The sequence below is a fragment of the Zosterops lateralis genome, assembly GCF_965231275.1.
Source record: "Zosterops lateralis genome assembly, chromosome: 4".
Lineage (NCBI taxonomy): Eukaryota > Metazoa > Chordata > Aves > Passeriformes > Zosteropidae > Zosterops > Zosterops lateralis.
In genome coordinates, this window is record NC_139765.1 from 47,415,402 (window position 1) to 47,439,378 (window position 23,977).

A 23,977-nucleotide genomic window follows, 5' to 3' on the forward strand; every position below is an offset into this window, starting at 1 on the left:
GAAAACCTTAATCACCATCCAACCCTTCCATCAGTGTAAGCTGAACTACAGTCTAGCTGATGACTGCCCAGCATTGTGTTAGGAATCAGCCCTTCTGAAGTGTTCTCAGGAGTTAATAAAATAAGAAGTTAATAGCAAGTTTTCCTCTTGGTTCAGCATCTTTTTGGCTCCTTTCTACCACAGACTGTTTTCACACTCAAGTAATACTTGGACAACACCCATCTTTGTGTCATCTCTTTCCTGGTTTGCTCCAGGGAAGTTCCTCTATCCCACAAAAAATGAAGAAATAATTTTTACTTTATTAACATTAAATAAATCTCCAACTATATAACTCTTCAAATTTTGCTCTAGGTGTTAATGGCAAACAACCAACATAATATTCCACAAATATTTTCCTGCCTTAATTGGTTTAGCTGGACACAGATTGTTTTGATGCATTTATGTGTTCCATTTTTGTTTGGCTTCAAGCTGTGCTAGCATGGAAAATAGAGATACTTGAGTCACATTGAGTGACAAAGAGTGCCACGCAAGCATCAGAGACACATCCCAAAGATCAAGGACAAATGATAGGTCTTATTATTCTTTCTGTCAGGAATTTTTAAGAAATAAGACTTACAAATCCAGTGAACTACATTTGTCTTTTGGATAATTAAATGTACTTCTACACTTTAAGCCTCAGCTCAAGCTGACGAGCAGCAAGACTAGCTGAAGCTGTCAGTTCAGAGCAGGAAAAACACTTCTTTACAGGTTTGCTGGAGGAACTTGGTAGAAAATAGTTGACACTCAACTTTAGGGATTTCTTGAGGGATTTAAAAAGAAAAAGCAAATGTAAGACACTTCAAAGAAGTGCTAAGGAGGAAAGACATTCTAAGATAACATTAGTGAACAGCCCAAGCATAAATTAAATGAATAAAAAATCTGACACATGAACACAAGGGGAACGGATAGCAGTGTGTCATGTAGTAAGAGACTGGAGAATATAAAATTGTCCCCAGAAACAATAGGCCCACTAGGGAATCATAGTTTTGGAAAAGGAAAAAAGTCACCGCTGATTAATTTTGCTAAAGAATAAAACTATTTCCAATGTGTTATCTTCAAAATAATCAAGGCCTGTATATTTAAAATAGACTACAGCTGACCTATTATCCCTACCAAATAAAACACACCCCTTCTCAAAGCATGCAATTTAAATCCAAAGGGCTAGGTTTAATAGAAGGCTTAGAATCATGAGTTTAGGGAAGTGGTTTGGGATGATTTTCCATCTCTCCCATATAAGTACTGAGACATCAGAAATTGGCTTGTTATGACACTACCACACTTCAGGAGGAAAAGATAGAATTTCAGAACTGGCAGTCAGCATGTCTCTTCCAGCAGGCTGATTCTGTGGTCACCAACACTTCCTCCAAACTAGGGTTACTTGGAAAGCTGCCCAGTGCCACTTTTGTTTTATTGACTCACTGTGGGGTTTTTTTTTGTTTTTTTTTTTTTTTGTTTTTTTTTTTTAATGCAGTTAGAAGGATTACATCTGTGCCATGCTGTGTGGCATGTTGCTCTGCTGCTGATCAGCTGCTGACCAGGGATGTGCCAATCAGTGCTGAGAAATGAGCAGATGCCAACAGCTAAAATATTCAAACTTACTGGAATAATCCTGACTCTCTTGCAGCCAATGATCCCTACTATATGTCTAAAACTAAGACTGTTTGGTAACTACTCACTAGAAAAATGTGTTCTCTCTCACTCTTTCTGGCTTTTATAGTGTAATGAAAAATAACTACCCATCTAAGAACATAATAGATAAAAGCCAGCATACTTTTTGCTAGTTAATAGGTTTTTAATAGTTAGTAACTGATTAACTATCCAGGATCAAAAGGAAAAAGTGAAAGAAAAAATAGTAGAAAGATTAGGTAAGGACGCGTTCTTAGCCATGATGAACGCAGAGACTTCCCTGGTTAGAAGGTCTCTAGAAACTGTTTGGAAATAATCCTAATAACCTCTTTAAAGTACCCAGGGTAAGGAAGTTATGGATCCCAACAACTAGGAGTCAGCCTCTGTCCCCCAGTCCCCATAATTTTAATATGCATGAGAGCCGATGGCATGTGGGAACAATCAATGAGAGAATGACAGCTGAGTAAAATTTCCCAGCAAGCTGCAGCCTAATTCAGTCACACACTTTACAAGTCTGGGTTTGGGGTCCTTCCCCACCCCATAGCCAGACAACGGAGTAATTTTCAATTCATTTTCAGACTGGACATTGTTGTTTGTAAACAACAGGTGAATCTCTGAGACAGTCAGAAAACTCTCCAAACTTAAAAACAAATTAAAAAATAGTCAGCAATTTTCAAAAATACCAATACAAATGTTTACTAAAAAAATTAAATATACAGATCTTTTTAATCTTGTATTTTTTAATACATAAGCTACATTCTCTCAGGGATAACTGAAGTAATGCTCACATGACCAAATATCCACATGCTTTGCTCTATGTTCATTTTCTGAGCATGCAATAGATTTTGGCAAATTTTTGTTTAAAAGAATGGGGATTTGGAAACTCACCAAGATGAACTTCCCAAAGAAGATCCTTGGAGAAAATATGAGCCTGTCTATTGAAAATATTTCCACCCTCTGAAGTACTGCTGAAATAATTGTTAACTCTTTCAGAGCTGAAAAGGGGATCAATATTATTCAGATATTCTACACCCTCTTACTCAGAATATGGTTAAAAAAAAGAGGAAATTTTATGCCCTATGTCACACATCTACGTACAGTAAGTACAAAATAACTCCTGTACTGTAAACAAAAATTGGTATTCAAACCCCAGACAAAAGGGCAACTATTTATCAGTGAGACACTCAAGTTCCAGGCAGCACTTTTATGCAGGCATAGGTACTAGTAGATTCATGTAATTCCTAAATCAGGGCCTTTAACTGGAGCAAATCTAGTCTCTGATTCCCTATTAGATACCTTTGGGAAAATCTTTCATTGAGTAACTTTCATTACTAAGGTAATTGCTATGACAATACAAAATGGGTGTGCACAAGGAAACAAGCCACTTACTTTTTGCACACAATTCTATTTTGCACACTTGCTATTAAAGGGTGAAAATTAAGAGCACTACCTCAATTTAAAAAGCTGCTCTAGTTTTTGTTAAACACCTATAATCAATTTGCAAGCAGTTAGCAATTTTATCATACACAGAAAGATTAGTAAAGTCACAGATATTCACACACAAGAGAGATCAAAGTAATAATATAAAATTGTGGTTCTGTCAAAGAATGGTCAGAAACACATTACCAAGAAAATACACAATATTTAGAATTTTTTTGAAAACTATCCCACAGTTTTTTGTTTTAGTTACAGGTAGTTCAGTTAAGGCAGGTAAACAAGAACCTCAAGAATTTTATACATAACACTGGTTAAGAACTTCACACAGAGCACTGGTAGAGAGTGTAAACACATGTACTTAAATTGCTGCTCCTTATAGCCAGTGTATAAGACTGTTTTAACTAGCAGTAAATGTTTGTTGGTTTGAAGAGAAACAAAAAAAGCAATATATGCCTAATTAGAAACAAAGTGCTACAGGCTAAAGCTGACAATAAGTATTTCATAAAAACTCTACAATAAACAGATTGAGAGGTTTTATAAAGCAGCTGGGTTTTGATAGTTGATTCCAGAAGTGCTGCATTTGATCCAATATCATGGTCATCTAAAAAGCATTCTTGAACTACTTAAAAACAGTGGTTAATCATGATCCATTTGTTTCCATCTGGATATAAAAAAATTATGAAGAAAACCAATTCATAAAATAGATAGAACATAAGCTATTTTTGAGTACATCCATGCTTGCTTGGCATGGCATGGAAAAGACTAGCTATCATACTCATTTCAACTCATCATGTTTAAAATAATCAACATAGCATACCATTTTGTGTGAGTTTAGTGGAGCAGAGAAAGGATGTAATCCAGAAGGACTCTTTAGTGGCTTTTACTGCTTGGCTGTTGTTTCCTAGGGATATTCCCTTTGAAAAGGGGAGTTTGAGGTAGCGACCAGAATCCTGGAGGTTTGCATTTTCTTCACACTGTGAAAACAAACCAGTAAAAATAACTGTACTGCACAGAACAATTGACCAAATCTCTAAATTATATGAATCATCGTTTCTCTGTCAGAAACTGAAGAATTTTCCACTATGCCTGTTGCAACTTTGGTTGTAGAACATAACATCATACATTGACATTGAAATTTAACAAATTTGCACAGGTTACATTAAATGAATAGCTACAAATTTTCATGGTGGAATCTAAACTTTATCTGGGAGCATATATAATCCTCTGAACAAAGTGACAACTCTTATATGTGGAAAGAGAACTCCACAAAGTTAAAATAACTTACCTTTGTGAAATTCATTATAACACAGCATGATATAACAGTAAGACTTAGGAAAACCAGTGCACTGAAACACATACCTAGATTCAACTGCAGTTTATATCAGGAAGATGAATATTAAACAATCAGCAATGGATATTTTAATGGTGACAAGATTATCACTCATTTGATAATCAATACAGACTTTCTCAGCTTAATGTCTCTGGGTATTTAAAGTAGGTTCCAGTGAAATCATTAAAGCTAATGACTGCTAATGCAAATTACCTTGTGTACAATTAGTTCATGGGTGCCATCTGGCAGAGTCCTCCCATTTTCCTGCATCAGGGGCATGAAAGAAAAGCCAAACAACTTCTTCTCACCCTTTTCTTTTGCTGAAATGCATATATAAACAGCAGCACTTAAAGATAATAGTATACTTTTTAGACAAGATAAACATACACAATGCAACATAAGAGTATACAATGCAACATAAGAAAGTATACTGGAGCTGCAGTTAGTCAGACAAAGATTATCTTGAACTGCTGCTCCAGTTTGCACATTGTCTCCTGTAATGTTATTAACTCACTTTAAATCAGAAGGGAGTATTCTGAAATAATTTAGTATATATTAACAACAAATGATGTGAGCCACCAAATATGCAATCTTAGCAACATACAGAAGTTTATCCTCCTTTGTGAAACCTGCCTCATACCTAGGAACACAGAATGTGGAACTAGCCAGCAATTTTTACCTCAAAATCATCTCTAAAATGTTTCATAACGTTCCAAAAATTTTAGAATTTTGTAAGCAAAAAAAGCATTACAGAGAAAGTTCTTGCAGCTGTCTTTTCCCTGAGGTGATACGGAAACTCGTGCTGAGTACAGCCGTAAGGGGAGGACTAGCCGAAGTCATGAGCACCACTTACTGGAACAGTGTCGGAATTCACAGCGGATGTGGGCTCCTCTGAACTTATCCACAGGAATAGGAAGTTTCAGCAGCTCAGCCCATCTGGGGCAATTGTTATGATAAAGCACAAAAGAATGGTACTCGCTGGCTGGTGGCTCTCCAGAGCCAAATGAGATAAAATCCTGATGAAGAAAAAATATGATTGAAGATAGATTGGTTCACTGCTAAAATGTCATCAAGGACTGCTCTTCCAAGGAAGATTATTTAATGTTTACATTTATATCATAAATGCCAAATTTGGTACAATGTTCAGTATCTTACAACCCTCAAAAACAGTAGCATTTTTTTTTTATATTTGCAATTAGAAAATTAGAAATGGCAAGAATCCTTTACATAATTTAGAATAGAAGTGTTAGAATCATTGACATAATTTAGAACAGAAGTGTTTAACAGGGTGTACTGGGTGATCAGGGAGGCTTAAGCAACAGATGTGTTGTGGATTCCCATGACACAACATGGTCCTGCTAATGTTATGCCCCAGCAATAAAGAATAAAACTGAGACCAGAACAGCCCAGGCTCAAGAACTTCAGCCATCTAAAATAAGCCTGTAACCTTGGCACTACCAGCGATATGTCCCAGCATTGAAAAATAAATGTGGATTCTGTGATCTGGAAGAAGAAAAGTGTTGGCTGCCTTTTACAACACCCCTGATGGACTCTCCATAGCAAGGAAGACAAATGGATTTGTCTAAAGTCCTGATCCAGGGATATCTATTAATTCTTTGTGGGAAAGGTAAGGTGTAGCTTTTGCAATTTTAATCTCAATATTTTTTTTGTTTAATATATATACACAGACACTTATGTGTGTATATATATAAAAATGTATCTATGTTGCATGCCATGGATCTATATGCACAATTTCACTTGAGATACACAAACACACAATTTGAACCAGACTATTTGTGAAGCCTTTCTTCATTGTGTTACCCCACAGCCCATGAAATCATGCAGAACATATGAAAATACTATTTTAAAATTTAAAACAAAAACCATTAAAAAATATGTGATGAAAAGTTTGAATGTGAACAGAAATCTTTTTAGTACAGAGAAATTCTGAGAAACAGTCATCTATTAATAATTAAAATTTAAACCATGGCCTGTTTTTAAGCCATCACCAGCAGCGTACAATAAAATTTGAAGATGAGAAGAAACATCAATTTATTTTTTTACAGATACATGGTGATGATTTTTGCAGCGAGGATCTCTGATTTATTAAAATCAGAAACAAAATTCAAAATTAGCAAGACAAAAATTATCAAGACAAGTTGTTCTGTATGACATTAAAAATTGCCTATTTCTAAGAAGAATTCTTAAGAAATACAAAACTCTCCCAAATTTGGTCTTGCTTCAACATTTTCCAGCATCTTAATGGAATCATTAGATATTTGGCTGGCATTTTTATGTGTTTATCTCAACCATATAATTCATCACAGAAATAAAATAAACACATATTAAGGTGCTAAATAGACATTTTGTAAAAGTTTTAAGCAAATACTTAATTTAGAAATGGAAATACTTTGAATACCTAAAGACAGCAAAACATAAACATGGTCGTTCCAAAGCATTTTTCTACTCTTCAATCAATGCCACAAAAGAAGACTTACATCCTAGAAAGTGTATCAAAATTAACAGCAAGGAAAAGCATAAAACAGAGATACCTTTAAAATTTGACCACTGCTGTCCACCACATGCATTGTCACTTCCACATTTCTGGCCACACTTTTCCCTCCTTTCTCAAATTCTCCTCTTTCTATAGTGATATATAAATCATTCCTCATTTCACCTATCAAAAAACAAACAAAACAATGTGTCCAGAAGTCAGTTCAACTTGCTTACTTTTGCTTTTAGTACTTAAGTAGATTTTCATTTTATCTTACAAAGGATAGTGCTACATCCACAACTTATCAGTATTTTTTGATTTTAAACAGTAATTGCTTTCATAAATCAAGAAAAGCAAAAGATCATCTTCCCTCTCAAAACCCAAAGATTATCTGCCACACTAAACCAATTCTAAGAGCTTCTACTCATCTGTTAGATCTGTTTGGTCTTTGCATTGCCTCCTCTAGCTATACTGAAGATAGTGTCTAGCTACACCTCATCTAATTCTTCTTCTAATCTAAGGCTATATTAATGTACTTCCTTTTACCTGTAATCATCACAGTTCTCTGTTTAACTGATTACAACTTTTTTCTACTTAACCTCAAAAGGAAGTGTATTATTTTGCAAAAGGTAAAACCAAGAGGTTGGTGTTCTTTCCATTAGAAGGGCAGTATTCCCAAATTGTGAGCATTAAAATTTGTAATCTGAAAAATCTCAATATATTTTACATTAATAGGGTGTTCCAAAGCTTATGAGGAAAAAGTTTGCTTAGTTAACTTATTTTTTGCTTGTTGGAAAGGCTTCTGAGAAATTAGACTCTTCATCAGGACATTTAAACTCCAAATTCAATACAGAGACTACCTAAGTATCACATGGTATGTACAAGTACTGCTAGCATATTTAAATTGAAATTCTTTGCACGTTCATGCAATATCACGCTGAGTAGTCTGTCAGAACATTAACAGACCATGTGGACAAGATCAATAGTAATCTTATTTTCTTTTCAGCTGACACAAATTGCAAAGTTTGATGAAAAAAGGAAAGAGTGGTTTCAGCAGGGACAGGACTGGGGAAAAGCAGTACTGCTGGTGACTGAAAGTGCCACAGTAGGGAAGCACCTACTGCGCTTAAAGATGCTGAATCTATTTCGAAAGAGTGTAAGCTAATCCAGCTTTTGACAAACATTACCAGAAGTACTTTGAAGCAATTGGACTTTCCTTGTGAAAGGCAGAACAATGAAGGATGAACAGCATCATAATCAGGAGAATTTTCTAAAATTCTTATATCTGGACTTTGTTGAAACAGAAACTGAGAATATATGTTTTTATCTAGAGAAATGCAAGTGTATTGAAAAGGGAATATCATTTTCTAATAAGGCAGATTTTCACTCAGCACTGCTGAAATAAAGTGTGATAGTTTAGTATATTTATAGGTGTGCCATGTAGAAAGCAACCATGGGATGTGTACTTGTGGGTAAAATTAATTATACTATATGTAACGTAAATAATATATGCATCTTCAATTTCTAGCTTCATTTTAATTTTCAAATAGAATTTGACTTGCTTGAACTTTCCTCAATACTCTCATGTTTCACATTCCTTGCATTTTACTGCATGCAATTCTCCGGTGATTTTTAAGTAACAGAAAAAACGATCTTGCTATAGTCATCTAATATTTTTATAATATTATTACATCACTGGCTACAAAATAATTAAATGATTTCTCCAAAGCACAATCTAAATGACAAAGACATTAAAGAAAAAACCGCCATATTATGAACCCCTCAAGATCCACGCCCATAAACAAGGGGGGGAAATCTGCTATTGTATTAGCTTAGTATCAGTTACCTGCTGAAACAATCATGGGCAGAAGCCAGAATACAGCTAGACAGAATCAACAGAACAAATACTAGACAGTATTCACTTAAGAGTGTCTGAAGTCAAGGATGAAAGAGCTGAATTACTCGTGTGTGCAACCATCAGATCAGTCTCTGGTTCCTGGTGGGAAATAGGTTTAAAATAAGCAAAGGTGATGGTAATTTCAGGTGATGGACAGCAAGACTTGTAAGAAAAAAACCCAAACACAAAAGCAATCTCTAAACAAAATCCAAACATAAACCCGAAGCTTTCCAAAGGATGTTATGAATGTAAGTAAGGTAAAAGAATGAAAGGAAAGGATGAAGAAATTGTGGAAAAAAGATCAGCTACAGGATATGAACCAGGCAATCACAAGGACTCAGGAAATCCCCTGAGTAGAAAACAGCTGGAGGCTGGGAGAGCATCAGGATGTAATTACCATACATGCCTATGTGCTACTCAGCTTTTACTTTTCCTTAGGATCTCCTTACAACAAGGGTCCTCAGCTAGATGGACCCTTGATCTGAATCTTTAAAACTGCTCCTATTGTTTATTCAAGTGTCATCCTAAACCAGGACATCAAGTAACAAAATTAAAACTTAAAAACTCATTAAGACTACCATTAAAACTACTAGATTATGGTTATTTTTAAATTGCGGTACTATTTCATCACAGAAATTTTAGAAGTTAGAACGGTATGGTTACCAAAGAGTTTGGAGCATGTTGGGTCCTTGCTTACCATATGCATATACTAGACTTGGTTCTAGTTAGTGCTGCCTGTTGGTCCCTTTCAAGTATTTTACATTGAGAAAGAATGACAACACACAGTATTCAGAAAAAGTAGCTTTGCTATAGAGCTGATTTGAGCAAACAACTTATAGGTGCAGCAAGATCTCTTTAAAAATTAACTTGAATCCTATGTGCATTTCTGCTACATTATTATCATTTATCAGCACAGATTTATTTCAGTTTTCCCCAGGACCTTCACAGAAACATAACCATAACTGAATAAGCATTTCCCTCACAAATGTAATGACTTACCCCAGGTGTAACTCAGTGAAAACTGCAAGTTTTCCTTTTTTGAATAGAGTGAAGTGTAAATGAAAATGACAGTGGAATGGGGTGCCCTATTACTCCCTTAATGGGAGTGTTCAAGGTCAGGTTGGAAGTGGCCTTCAGCAACCTGACCTAGTGAAAGACCCTCCCTGCTCATGTGGGTGGATAGAGATAATGATCTTTAAATATCCCTTCCAATTCACACCAGCCTATAATTCTATGCAAAAAAAATAGGAGAGCATTTTTAAAAGAAGTAATTAGAGCTCCACAAAAGTGAAGGAGGAAGAAGGCTTTTAAAAATTGTGTTTCAACACATTTATGTATTTTTTTAAAATCCAAACCAGTTGTGTTTTACCTTTTTAACTGCCAGAAGAAATCAAATCTCAGTGGGAAAAGATAGAGATATAGAATGTACTTTCTCAAATATTTACCTGCTCTTGTCCTAACAGAGCCTTGGCAGAGTTTGTAATCAGTCATGAAAAGATAGTTCAGGCGAATCTTGCCCTGATCTCTCTCCATTCAGGAAGCTCTGCTCTGTTTTCAATGTCTTGAAAAAACTCTACACTCAACACTAACATGTTGGTCATGTTAGTGAAAGAAAATGCCATTTTTTTTCCCATTATCATGCACAGCAAATTGAATCTAAGAAGAGACTAAGCCCCTTATGCTATATGCATAATATCCATGTTTTATATGGAAATTAATAGAAAAGCAGAAGGGAGATGATTGAATTAGATTGGAAATTTAATTTTTAAAAAGTAAACTCTGGACCACATATCAAGTATACAGTCTGTACCAGGTGAATTCAACATCAGCTTCCTTTCCTCAAAGTATGTGGCATATCTGGAATTTTATAATATCTACAGAAATGGAGGGTTCAATGTGAACTTGCCTCCTGTCTGGAGGCACACAGGTATTTCATTATTGATTTAAAACACAATCATTATTTGCAATCAAAGTATAAGAAAACCAACTATATTGAATTTGCACCATTCAGCTATGAGTCCTGATGTGGGAACTGAAAAAGCAGAGGACTTTTACATTGTTGCAATAAGCTGACATAGATAGAGGCTTGAAACAGAGTTGAATTTTAGGCCTTGAAATATTTGGAGAATAGAAAGTTTTTGAGATGCAAAAAATATAAAACAAGCAACTATTGTATGTTGTAAGGTCTAGGTGTAGTGTTTATTGATTGGCTTAAGTAGACACTTGTAAGCTTTTAGCATGAGCCTACTGGCTAAAAAACATTTTAAAGGCATTGTAACAAAAATAACTTTGGCTTCTGTTGTTATGGCATGAGTTTTACCATCTTTTATGTCTCTGCCTTCACTGAGACTAAATTTAAAAAAAAAAAAGAATTAAAAAAACCTCACAGAACACCTCTCAGTCACCCTGTCACACTATTGGTAATCAGATCCAACAGCCTAAAATGTGGAGAACTTCCTGACAAGTCTTTTGCACAGTATTTGAATAAACATGTTACAAGTATAAGTTCATAAAATCAAAAAATCAACAGGTTTATAAATATCAAGCACAAAGCCTTATCAGAAAACAGCTGCTGCTAAAAAAGAAAATGGATTTGACAAGGAAATGTCACTCTGGAAAGAAAATTAAAGTAAAAACCTAGAAAAAATATATTTGGATACCAAAATTTTACATTATTTCACTATTGATAGAATGGCCAAAAAATATCCTAATCATTTTTACTTTCTCATTGCAAAAATGCCATTTTCCAATCTTCCTTAACAGAAATTCTCACTCCAAAAATTGAGATTGTCTGTTTAAACTAAGTTAGGACATTCTTTTGTGGCCCTACTTCCCATAAAAAAACCCAAACCAAACCCTCTAAAAAGCACTCAAACATCAGCAAATTGCTGAATCTATCTATACTCCTTTAACTGATCTTTTTTATTTATGGCAACTATAATTATACATTTGATTATAAGAATATGCACCATTTTTCCGTGGGATCTTTGCCTTCACCAGTACACCACACAGGCTAAATCAACTTCTTTTCACTAAGGTGGTCAATTACCATAATCAGCACTGAAAGGCCAAGTCCTGCTGAATATCTGGGTTCTGAGGTAGACTTTGGTGAGTACAATTGGTATCTTCAGCTAAGCTATCTGCATGACTCAAATTAATCTCATAGGTCTATGTGTACTGAGACTTTTTACAGCGTTACACTTCACCAAATATGAGGAACCAACACAGAAGTAGGAAGGGAAGATTTCAAATACCACAGTACATCAGATTTTAATTACTGGTTGAAAACGTACCTACAGAATTAAATCTCTATCAGACAAGAGGCTTTAGATGTGATGAAAAAAAGCAACACACTAATTCCAGCCCATTTCTGTGTTGAGAAATACAGTGTCTCCTTCCCCAAGCTTGTTTCAATGAAAACATCCAATGGCTGTTTTCAGCATGAAGTTTGGTACAGGAATAAGCAACTGAAAATAATATCAAAAATTGTGCTCAGCTTTTGAAGCGACAAACCTATCTCTACCTATAATGATACTGAGTGGTATGAAAGATCTAGACCACTTGAAAGCATTTGTTTCAAAAGAAAGGGCAGCTCATTTCTCGCTGTTCTGATGGAGCAAATATTTCCATTCCCTAGCCCCTGTTATGACAGGTCACTTTCAGCTTTTTGAATTCAGGGCATCTAGATTGTGAAATGAACATGCAGAGAGCAGAGTTAGTAAGATTCTTAGCCAGAGTCAAACCCCACTGTACATCAGCTTTGTCCAGGACTGTCAGTTTTCTGGGTAAGAAGCAACTACCAAATAGTGAATCACACAAATTTAAAATCATTAAACATTGTCTGTGAAGCTAAACCACCTAGGTCTCCTTAGAAGTCAAAGATACTTCTAAACATGGAGGTTATGAGCTGAGTCAACAGAAGCTGGAGAAAAGAAAATTAAAGAAGTCATGTGTTGCATTTCTGTGTTATCTGAATGATTTCACTGCTTAAAAACCTGCTTACTAGACTTTCTAGACACAATTTTGAGAAAAAAATGAGGTTAACATGTTACAATACCAGCATAAGTAAGACAGAGAATTGTTGTACTTTGGGTGAGATTGTAATCAACAAAGAAGAAATCAAAAAGTCGGTGTTGATCCCTACAAGAGTAGGAAGTAGTAAGCTGTTTCTTGGAAAAAACAGAACTGTGAGGATTGAAGAGTGTACCTAGGGAAGCTGCTTGTTCTTCTGACAATCATGCAATTGAATGTATTGAAAAGGGGTACATTCTGTCCTAATTACAGCAGTGACCCAATAATCCCAATGCTTTGGGACTTCTTAGTTAGCACCCTATGATTTCACTTTTTCACCAAAAAGTAGTCTGATGAATTCCTACAGTAAAAAGAAAAGAGTCAGGAGTAATTTCCAGGCTGGAGACAATGATGTGTGCTTGGGGTCCTATTATGTCCACTGCACAGTTTTATTATGGGATGGGTCTGCAAACTCCCTTTCCTTCACAGGTTGGAGGCTCCATCATCACTATGCTGCTCTCAAGTTGGACCTATGTGTAAATTGCCCTCAGCTCAGAGAGGCTTAACTACTCCCACTGAACCTCAGGTGACAGGAACAACACAGGAAATCACTAGTAAGGAGAAGGTCAGATCAGTACAAGTGTCAGGAGAACCTTTGTATGAATGTGTTGTTTGTATTGTTATTTTGATAGAAACATTTGCACCTAACCTAAGCATCAAAGCAATGATCTTCCATCACAAAACTGTATTTAGACTTATACTGACAAAGTTGTGAGTTGCAACTGCAACCCATATATTACAACAAGACTTTTTTTGTATTTCAAACATATTTAGAACTGCAGAATCTCTTGTAGCATATTAATATGAAACAAGGTTTTCAAGCAGAAGATAGCTGTCAAAGATCAAAGGTAGCGTCTTTCTTAGAAACAAGACTTTAGTTTGCCAGTTAGCCTCAAACAGCTTTCAGGTGAAATAAATTCCAAATTAATTGTTTAGTAGAGGAACAAAACACAGCATGACTGTATTTGAACAAGCATCTCTGACAGTTACTGCTGTCCTGACAACAGCCACTAATTTAAAAATAAGTACACAGAACTCACTAGGAGCTTTTGTTTGGAACTGCTTTTTTGAAAGCTTTGCTCAGAATTGTAGGTCCTTTAGAACCATGAATTGCAAAAGAGGAAAAAAAAATTGTTTAGAGGAAGTTCCTGTTCATTTACATCTATGTAAAATACAAGCTAATGAGATGTGTTATACTCTAAACATATCTTGAATAGCTCATAAAAAAATTCAGTTTTAGGGACTGAAAATCTCTGGATGTGGAACAGACAAAATGGTATTAACCCAGAATGTAAATCTTGTGTATGAAAAACTTTTTAGAGACAAGATCCTTAGAATACTTTGCAGAATGGGAAAAGAGCTGTGTATGTAGCAACTGCCAGTGACAAGATATTAAAAAGAAAAAAAAAATGCACAAAGTGATTTTAACTTGAGCAGAGGGCTAAGGAAGTTTACTAAAGTTTTCCCTCTCACTAACCCCTTTCCGGCAGTTGAACTTTGATGATTTCATAGTCCAATTTCTATACAATGAGTTTGGACATCTTTAACTAGAGCAGGTTGCTCAGAGCCCTGTCCAATCTGTCCTTAAATGTTGCCAGGGGTGGGACATCTACACTCTCTGTGGGAAACCTCTGGTGGTGTTTCTACCCTTTTTTAAAAAATTGGTGTAATGTTTCCTTTTTTCAGTTACTGGGTGCTCCATGTGACTGCCATGACTTTTCAAATATCATGGAGAATGGCTTGGCAATTTCAACAGCCAATTTACTCAGGACCCTGGGATGCATCTTGCCAGGTCACATAGGCTTAAGTATGTTCAGAGTCCTCAGGTGGCTACTGTTTTCCTACAGTGGAGGGAACTTTTCTCCCTTCAGTCCCTGTATTGAGAGGCTGAGAAGAGAGACTTACAGTGAAGACTGAGGCAAAAATATTGTTGAGTACCTCAGCCTTTTCTTCTCATCTTTTGAGACTAGTTCACCAGTCATGTTCATCACAAGGACTATGATTTTCTTTTCTGGCTGAAATACCTACTGAAGTTCTTATCTTTCTCTGCATTCCCTTGCTGATTTCAGTTCCAATATTGCCTCGGCCTTCCTGACCCCATCACTACACAACTGGGCAAACTCCCAATATTCTTCCCAGGATACCTGTTCTTAACTTTCACTGCTTCTGTATTTTCCTGCTGTCCTTTAGTCTGACCAGCATGTCTGCACTCAACTATTCTGTTCTCTTGCCTTCCCTTCTTACACATTTAATTTAAAAACAAAAATTAATTTAAAAATTTCAAGTTAAGCAATCTAAGATTATTTGTGAAAATTGTAATACAGAAGGGTGTTATCTGAAGGGCACTCTTAAGGACAGCACCTCAGGAAGACACATAGGCATACTGCATTTCACAAAGAATTTCATCACTGCAGAAAATGAAATCCCATTACTGAAACAATTTCCTTTTTGTTTTGCATTTTAGAAGATACTGAAAGACTGACTGGCTGCTTATCAGGGAATATATTCAGCACTTTTAAAAAGGGGGGCAAATCTCATTGACATGCTTGAAGCTGCATATTGGAGTTTTAAAGACTGTGACAACCAGTCAGTCAGCTAGCTGTCTGTTCAGTGCTTTTTCCCCATAGAGCACACCTTCACTTCTCCTTTACTGAGGGTTAGAACAACCAAGCAAATTCTGCACGCATTCACAATACTTATTAGTAATATATACACAGGACTAAAGAATGAGAAAATGTTTTACTTGGTGCTTAAATATACACATACAAAGAAAAACTCTGAGACTGGGACTGTCTGGGTGATGCTTGACAAAAAATTATTTGGGGCAGATTCTGTATTTAAGTATTTAATTTAAGTATTTAAGTATATTAGAGGTAATAGGCAGAAAAATTTAAGGCAATTTCTACTATTTATATACTAGCAGCTAGTTTATATATTATGACTGGTATTCTTGTTTATATATGGGAAACTTAATTAAAACAACCCTGCATATGTTAGGATTTTGGGAGCATAGGTCACTTCGGTAACACCACTGCCTTTTTATTACTGGATTCAGTACAGTTGGGCATTTAAATCGGAGATGAATAAACTGTTTTTTTAGTACTGTCTTCAGTTACTTTGCTTTCATTTTTAAATAAAACATTATCTGAATTTTCGGCTTTATTGTAGAAGCATTCAACAAGCCCTAAGACACACTCACCAGAAAACACCTGATTAAGCAAATGAAATGCCCTTTACAAAGAATTCTCAAAAAAATACTTTCAAATTGATTGTACATCTACCAGGTAACACCCAATTGTTCTGTGACTTTTTTCTCTTCCTTTTAACAACGAAATGTAAAACAAGTTGTTTTGAACGAGGGAGGAATAAAAGAGTTGCAAACTTTTTTCAACAGAAGACTTTGACCTTGTTGACTTGGTCTAGTTTCAAAGTAAAGAAAATATTTCCAACAAAATTTTCAAAGAATTTTTATTTTTACAGAGCTAAAGCATTCACTTGTTAGTTTGTCAGTGTTACTTACCTGGTTTATCAAAGAAAAACTTCCAAGCCATAACTATCCTTGCATACACTTCCCATGCATCACTGCTACTTATTCTATAATCAGTAGAAATCCAGCTTATTCTTCAAATACTATAAACTGCAGAACACCCTTTTCCCCATTCTTCATTTCCAGATATTTTAAATCAAAGGAAGTACAGTTAAATTCTGGCTTGTCTTCCCTTTCCATAGTTTTCTTCTATTTTTTTTCCTTCAGTTTCTAATGAACCAAAAAATAAAACAGAGGAGATGGAAAGGAGAAAGAAAACAATGCACAAGTTCCTGGCACTTGTCTAACCAAATATGTCATATCTTTCTTTTCCCCAGTAACTTGTAGAAATGTTAATTCTTCAACAGATAAGATTAAAGTTTTTTAAAAGTATTAAAATATTATTTGAAAAGCAGAGGATATTCCCCCTGGAGTACTACAGTTTTGTGAAAGGTCAAAATGCAGGGTGTATCTTTCCTCATTTATTGCATAAACATATTTTGTGTAACTAATATATCCAGTGGCAGAAGTTAAATTTAAATTGTTTGTACTTCATATAGCATAAATAAGTTCGGAAAAATTCACTCCACTGCTCAAGAGAGAAAAATGTTTGAGTGTATAAGACATAGATTTCTTCTCCTAGGATCAACAGCTTTTACTTGTGGTGGTGTGGGTTTTGCTGTTCCGACCAGTGTTTGTTGTTCAGGTTTCCAGTTATATTTTATTGTTTGCATTTATAGTTATTATTCCCTTTGTTCAAAATGGCCTCCCTCCCCTCAGGATTTTCCCGCCTTTCCCCTGTTACCCTGGTTACAGACATCCCATAATAAGTTGTTTACCACTTTCTGTTATATGTCAATCTTTTAGTTATATAACCTTCCCCACCCCCTGTTATGTAACCAGTTCTTCCCTATTGGATCAAAGTTTTCTCTCCTCACAGTTAGAAGTTGTTCTTAAAAGTTGATTGGTTTTCAGAGAGACCACCCTTGTTCCCACCCCCTGTTCTGAGCTAATAAAAAGCCGTGCCAGCCCCTTGGTGACGTCTCTCTGGGACGAAACCTTGGGGTCCACGCACCACCTGGTTTGCATACCGGAGAGTCCCGCCTTTTTCTTTCTCGCGCTCCCTGCGACTACGGTTTGGCTTGCTTGACCCGCTGAACAAAAGGCCCCCGGGTTGTGGTGGCAGCTGGGCTGGCCGGTGCCGCATCCCATTGGAGCTGACCACCGCAGAGTGGCGCCCAACGTGGGGCGTTCAAGGCCAAGCGAACAGCTGACGGCCGAACGGCAACAGCTTTGACACATCGCCCTCCGAGGAGAGCTTTGTGCCATTCCGGGTCCATCGGGACCAGTGGATTATCACTGCTGTTGCGCCTCCCTGGTAGAAGCAGCCCTCGTGGGTGCGCTCCCAGGAGGACGAAGAGGGCAGCCTCTCGCACCAAGAGGTCCTCTTCAGTCGCGGGCTCCCGAGCTCACCACTTTTGCTTGCAGAAACCCAAGGAGAAGGTAGGAAGGAGTCCCCAATTCCCTCCCCTACCCTTGGAACACTCAGCCCTGGCGCCCGCGAGAGCGGAGGCTGGCCTGGGGGAGTGACCGCGCAGTGCTCGGGGGGAGACTTATTCTCCTCTCGGGTTGGGTTGGAGTGGGTTTCTACGCTTGTGTTGTTTTTGCTTGCTTGTCAGTGTTTTGTTTGTAATCTGCTGTCCCTCACACGGGTGAGGAAGGCTTGTGGCGGGTCGGGGACTTGCCGCATTTACTAACTCCAAACTCACTGGCAGATACACTTGCCATGATAAAGACAACATATTCCATAGCTTTCTTTACATTTTTGCTCTCCAGAGTCTTTTTCTATGATTTGAAAGAATGAATGCCTCTAGTCAAATATGACATAATTGAAAATAAATGTTATCACAAAGACAGTATTTTGTGAAACCATTTGTATAAAAAGACAAAGATTCTACTTTTAGTTTTATTTTAAAAAGCTTCTGAAAATAATAAGAAAGGTTGTGAGTGCATACTTGCACAGGAAAAGACCTTTTAATAATCCAGATGAAGGCATGATTAGTACATTCAATAACTTTGAAGGACAGGATCTGATGAGATTTAACTGGACAGCAAAAAGACATCTAATGAAGTTAAAAGGTGACAAACATAAAGCAATACAGATGTGATTGTAAAAAAATTCAGTTACTTTTCCTAAATTAAGTGTACGAAAAATTGATGTAGGAAACTTCAATAATCCCAGGCTGCTCATTCTATCTGCTACATGAGCAGAAATTGTAAAAAAGAAAAAAGGAAATGCTGAAACAAAATGCAAATTTTAATCTTGGACAAATGAGTTTGAAAGAATGAAAATTCCACTACAAAAATTAATAGTGCAGCTACATGTAGAGTCTTTAGCAATGTTATTTGTCAAAATTTACCACAGAACTAGAAAAGGAACAAAAAATTCTAGGTTAAGTATTACAAGTCAAGACTTCTCTAGCCAGGACTGGCTAGTCCAGCTCTAGATCACAGTACAGATACTACACTAAGCTTATGAACAAGGTCAACGGTGGTCAATGTAGAACAGTTTTTGTGTGTGTGTGTGTGTGTGTGTGTGTTCTTCAACTTCTTCAACTTCTTCTAGTATCATAAGAGTTTAATAATTTGGATGGACAGAAGCAAATATTAACTGTAATCCTTAAACCAATGAATGTGGTGATCAGACTGCAGCAGTGGTAATGGCACCAGTTAAGATCATAAGCTGAAAAAAGGATGGTTATAGCTAAGTGATATCCACTTGTGGAAGTCTTTTGAGATGTCAGACAACAGGCCAATTGTCTACATAACAAAGTATATTTTATGGACAAAGACAGTTTGAGCTGGTGTCCTCTCTAAGTCATAGAACCTTTCAAAATCAAATCCATAGCTGTTTTAAGTAAGAATTACCTTGTCGTATTACTACAAAGCTGCATAGAGGAAGTTGGTAGGTAAAATTCCAGGAAGTAGGGCTTGGACCTCACTGAATTGCTTAGAGAAAAAGGTATTCTGCAGGAAGACAATGAGATATCCTTATGTGCTAATGTCTCACACTCTATGTACCAAGTAGTTAAGACAACTACCAGTAACAGACTTAGTACTGTGAAGAACAGTATAGCTTAAATGAAGTTTATAAAGCAGACACAATAACGCAGTTCTGATCTGGAATGCACAACAAAGGAAGACATGCACCTACAGGTATGCCTATAACATAAGAATTTCATCTTTTTACAACTGGGAGGCAGAGCAGGCACCTAGTGAAGCCAGCTAAGTCCTCATTTAGACAAACAGCTGTGCTAGGGTTTATTCCAGTTCTATAAACTCCAGACAACACATATTAGTGATCAGGCTTATTTACAGAATTAGATATTTTCCACAATGGTGCCAAAGAACATGTACATGCACATTTATAACACATGAGCACGAACAGCACTGAAGGCATGCACTGATACAGGTGCTATAAGTCAAATTTGGAAAGAGAGTCCATAATATTGAACTGCACAAAATAGCAGAAAAGCTGATAAAACTATGCATAAAGGGCTTTCACATTTCATTACCTAGTATGGATGTAAATTTAACTTAGAGTGTTCCTCAAAAGTATACTACATTTGTAAATATCAAATGCTAAATTTTATATAATAAGTAATGATGTGGTTGACAGGAAATGGTGAACACAGAAACTCAGTGCGCAAGCACAGTTGTCCTTCAATGTTGTACAAAGTTTCCTGAGAATATTGCCTGTATATCTGCAGACAACCACAGAAGAATGCTGGAATAAAATTTACCAGTGCTTGCATGGAGTCTGCCCTGAAATCCCGGTCAAAACTAGAAAATGCATATGGATTATATTCACAAGTTAACACTTTCACTGCCTGTCCTTCTTTTATTGGCTAGAATGAAGTGAGTTACCTATTTCACAGTCTTTTTGAATCATAGCCATCTACTTTTTTTTCAGCCATCTACATAATTTCCTAAAACACTTTGAGTTCTTCATTAAGAAATTCCAAAGGTCCTGAATAGTGTATTTTGTGGCTTCAGCCTGTCAAGCTGCAGTGACACAAAAAACCCTACTCTATAAAAACATTATTATTGTCAATTCTAGTTTGGCATGTTTGCTGATCCCTGTTACTTTTCACAGTAAAGCTTCCACAGAGAAAAGGATTGATATGACAAAAAAAGAAGGTCAGAGAGAGTTTAAATACACCAGAATAGGAGAGAGACTTAAATTATGGCATTTCTAAGAGAGATACTGCAGTTTAGCAACATGAAGCATTTCTTATTGAATAATTCAAGAGAGTCTTATTCACAACACTAACCTAAGTGCTAATTAGCCACAGCAACACCCTTTCAACCAAAATATAAAATAAGATCTAATTAATGACCATTTCTAGTGGCAAAAGATGAAGTTCTCTAATTTATCTGTGAAATAAAAAACAACACTTAGAAGAGAAATAAAATGAAAGGGGTGCTTTGAAATAAAAAAGCATTTCAAAAGCTAGGTTGCTGAGGGCATTTCAGGGCCCAGGGCATACTGCTCTGGTTAGTCCTTGAAACTCATCATTGCAAGACTGAGATGATTATTTCTCTTTAGGAGAAATCCCTTCTATGCCAGTACACACAGAAGTTGCATATTATTTAAACTGATGCATGTATACAATTGGACTGAGAAAGCAGTATACCAGAACCCATATATATATATTTTTAAACTAAAACAGTGACAAAGTGAACCTGCATAATTCTTTGAAACTGAGTCAAGAAACTCCTCCAGCAGCTGATTACACTGTACTCTTCTGCAACATGTTTTTTAAAGTTTAGTACATCACATTATTTCTCAACTGGAAAATGAGAGGTAAGAGATCTATTTATAGAATATAGAAAATTTGATAACACAGAGGAGCAGGTCACTAAATCATAGATAACCAGAGAAGTGATTCCTAATGGGAATTACAGTGCACTCAGTAAAACTGCTTCCACTGCTATCTCCAGACTACCTACAACATTTGACTGAAATTTCAAATCCAACAGTAAGATAACAAATAAAGCCTAGCTAATAACCCGTAAAATTTCAATTGAATTGCTTCCTTTAGGCATATATATATAAAATAACTTCAAATTAAATGGCACCTGACTTATGCATTTTACTATTCTAAATACAGCAGTCATACAATTTCCATTGTAGTGCTGAAACTGTTTTATTAACTTTTGTTATGTGTATGTTTTAAGCAACCAGTAGTGCTGATCAAGGATGCAGAAGGACAGATGTTTAATTGGCAGTAAGCACACAAGAGTGAGTTCTCAGTTGTCAAGTTCAGGCAGAAGTTCAAGAGAAATACATGCCCACAGCTAAAGCTGAGTTTCATTACTGAGTTTCAAATGCCTATTTAACACCTCCTCTATTAGTGAAGTATGAAAGTTTATTTATTCTTGCCTCAGAACCTTATTGTACTTCTGATTTAGATCCACAGGAATGCAAAGACAGATTTTTATATGAAGAAGATAGTCTCTATTAAAAATCTGAAAGTCATGAGGATGATTTACATTTGAGAAAGCCAACACTGTATGCGTGGACTCAGCTGAAACTAGGAAGTGAGCTCCTCCCTGCAACATTTCTCAGCAACAACATAACACCATAATCATGCCAAACTGATCTGCTTGAAAGTATGCTTTTCCTTTAAAGAGACATTTGCTTCCTAATTTCCAGCAACCTACTGAACTTTAAAAAAAAATTCATTGGAGGGATGAAGGTATAAATTGTCCTACAATCTTCTTCCTATATTTGATTCTTCATATTCACACTGACACAATCTTTCCGCCTTCCATAGCATTGCTTTAAGTACTTGCATATTTTGTCATTTAATATAAGCAAAATGAAGTTCCTATATGTATATTATTATCCATTTCCAGTCATTTCCAGTATTGGAGACGCAAACCTCATGAAAACAGGGGCTGTACAGTACCAGTGAAATCTGTGAGTCTTTATTTAGAAAGCTACCAGCTCCTATGAACAAAATGTTCTGCCACTTACATTTTACCTGCACAGAGCTCAGCAGTCTTGCATTCAATCATCTTCACTTCTATAAAGTGAGGTTCCATCTCTCAAAAAAGGCTGCTATAGCCATATACTTTTTGACACTGGCATAGTAACTATACAATATAATGTAATGGGGCCACTGGGACACACTTTTCTTCTATCTTTACAATAAAATGGTAATATAAAAGTCTCGGGAACTGTTTAAGAAGCTTCAGATTACAGTATTCATTTGAAAACCAGCTGAAAATCAAGTAATTTCTCATAAATTCTTTCCTTTTTTGCTTATTAGGATAATTTTCTCTTTAACTTACCAGGCATTATAATATTGGAAAAACCTAGTTTCCTCGTTATGGATACCCCATGGGTAAATCTGGATGTATACTCCCTCCTAATTTGTTCTATGTCTCCATGAAGCAACTGAAGAGAAACTGCCAGACCTGAAAATGAAGAGAAAAACAATGAAAAATTAGATATTGAAACAGAGTATTATCAGTACTTCTTAAAAATGTTATATGTTTGCAAGTATATACGAATTCTTGAGAACAGAAAATTCAGAGGAAGTTTAGTAATAACAACCCAACCCACTTAAATTTTTAAGTGTATTTGCAAAGAGCATCAACGTCCAAAAATCAGAAAAGACTTGAAAACAACTACCCATGACAAAGCAATTATTACTGATGTGTAATTGAACCACAGTGACATGTATGAAAATTACCTCAGTTGGGATGGACTAATGTTTTAACTAAAAAGAGAACTAGAAAGCAGTCAACTTTGAGAAATTTCAATCAGAGTATTTGTTACCAATTTTTCACATCCTTCAATACAATCCCATCTCTATTGACATGCAAGAAAAAGTGCACATACAATGGCCTCAAGCTATGGGTGAAACACAGAAGGAACTGTAATTTCATAATGACTGAAATTACAATTTTTTTTCAACATTCATCTGATTTAATCAATCACACTCTTTCTCAGGTTTGCTAGAAGACATGTAAAATGCAAGGGTGACCATATAAAAGTTTTCCAACTTTTATTCCTCTAGAACCAAGGAAGCATAACTTTTTCCACCACATCTGCATTATACGAATAAATTGCAAAGAGCAGACTTCATTACAGTTGAGATTAACAAAAGCAACAGGCATGCCTTCTGCTTATTTCAAATATAATCACTGAGGCAAGTGTCAGAATGATACAGCTTGTAAAGATTAATCTTGCCTGACCTTCAGCGTTACTACAGCATATCACGTGTCAACATACAGATCAAGGAGAAGATAAAAGCAGACTCTTTGTATACACTCAACAACTGGAGATAAACAGACAACTCAGAAGAAGAGTCATAATGAATTTGAGATTAAGCTGAAGCAAACTACACGTCCAACACAGACTGAACAACAAGGTCATCAGTCCTTTCAGCTGTGAAAGAAATTTTCCCTACACCCACGTTCCTGTTTAACTGAATAAATTTACTTGAAGTCTGGCAGTTCCTAAAATCAGGGCTCAAAACTCTG

The 23,977-nt window shown here is 36.1% G+C and overlaps 1 protein-coding gene across 3 annotated transcripts in view; it reads right to left on the minus strand.

Moving 5' to 3' along the window:
• DOCK4 (dedicator of cytokinesis 4) overlaps window positions 1–23,977 on the minus strand; it is a 235,556-nt gene that overhangs the window by 82,299 nt on the left and 129,280 nt on the right. For all 3 annotated transcript variants that reach the window (XM_083859833.1, XM_083859832.1, XM_083859831.1), the window contains 5 exons: window positions 22,781–22,906; window positions 6,985–7,109; window positions 5,286–5,448; window positions 4,646–4,752; window positions 3,920–4,076 (listed from right to left, as the gene is read on the minus strand). In XM_083859833.1, the coding sequence (XP_083715959.1) occupies window positions 3,920–4,076; window positions 4,646–4,752; window positions 5,286–5,448; window positions 6,985–7,109; window positions 22,781–22,906 (678 nt within the window). The remainder of the gene's footprint in view (window positions 1–3,919; window positions 4,077–4,645; window positions 4,753–5,285; window positions 5,449–6,984; window positions 7,110–22,780; window positions 22,907–23,977) is intronic.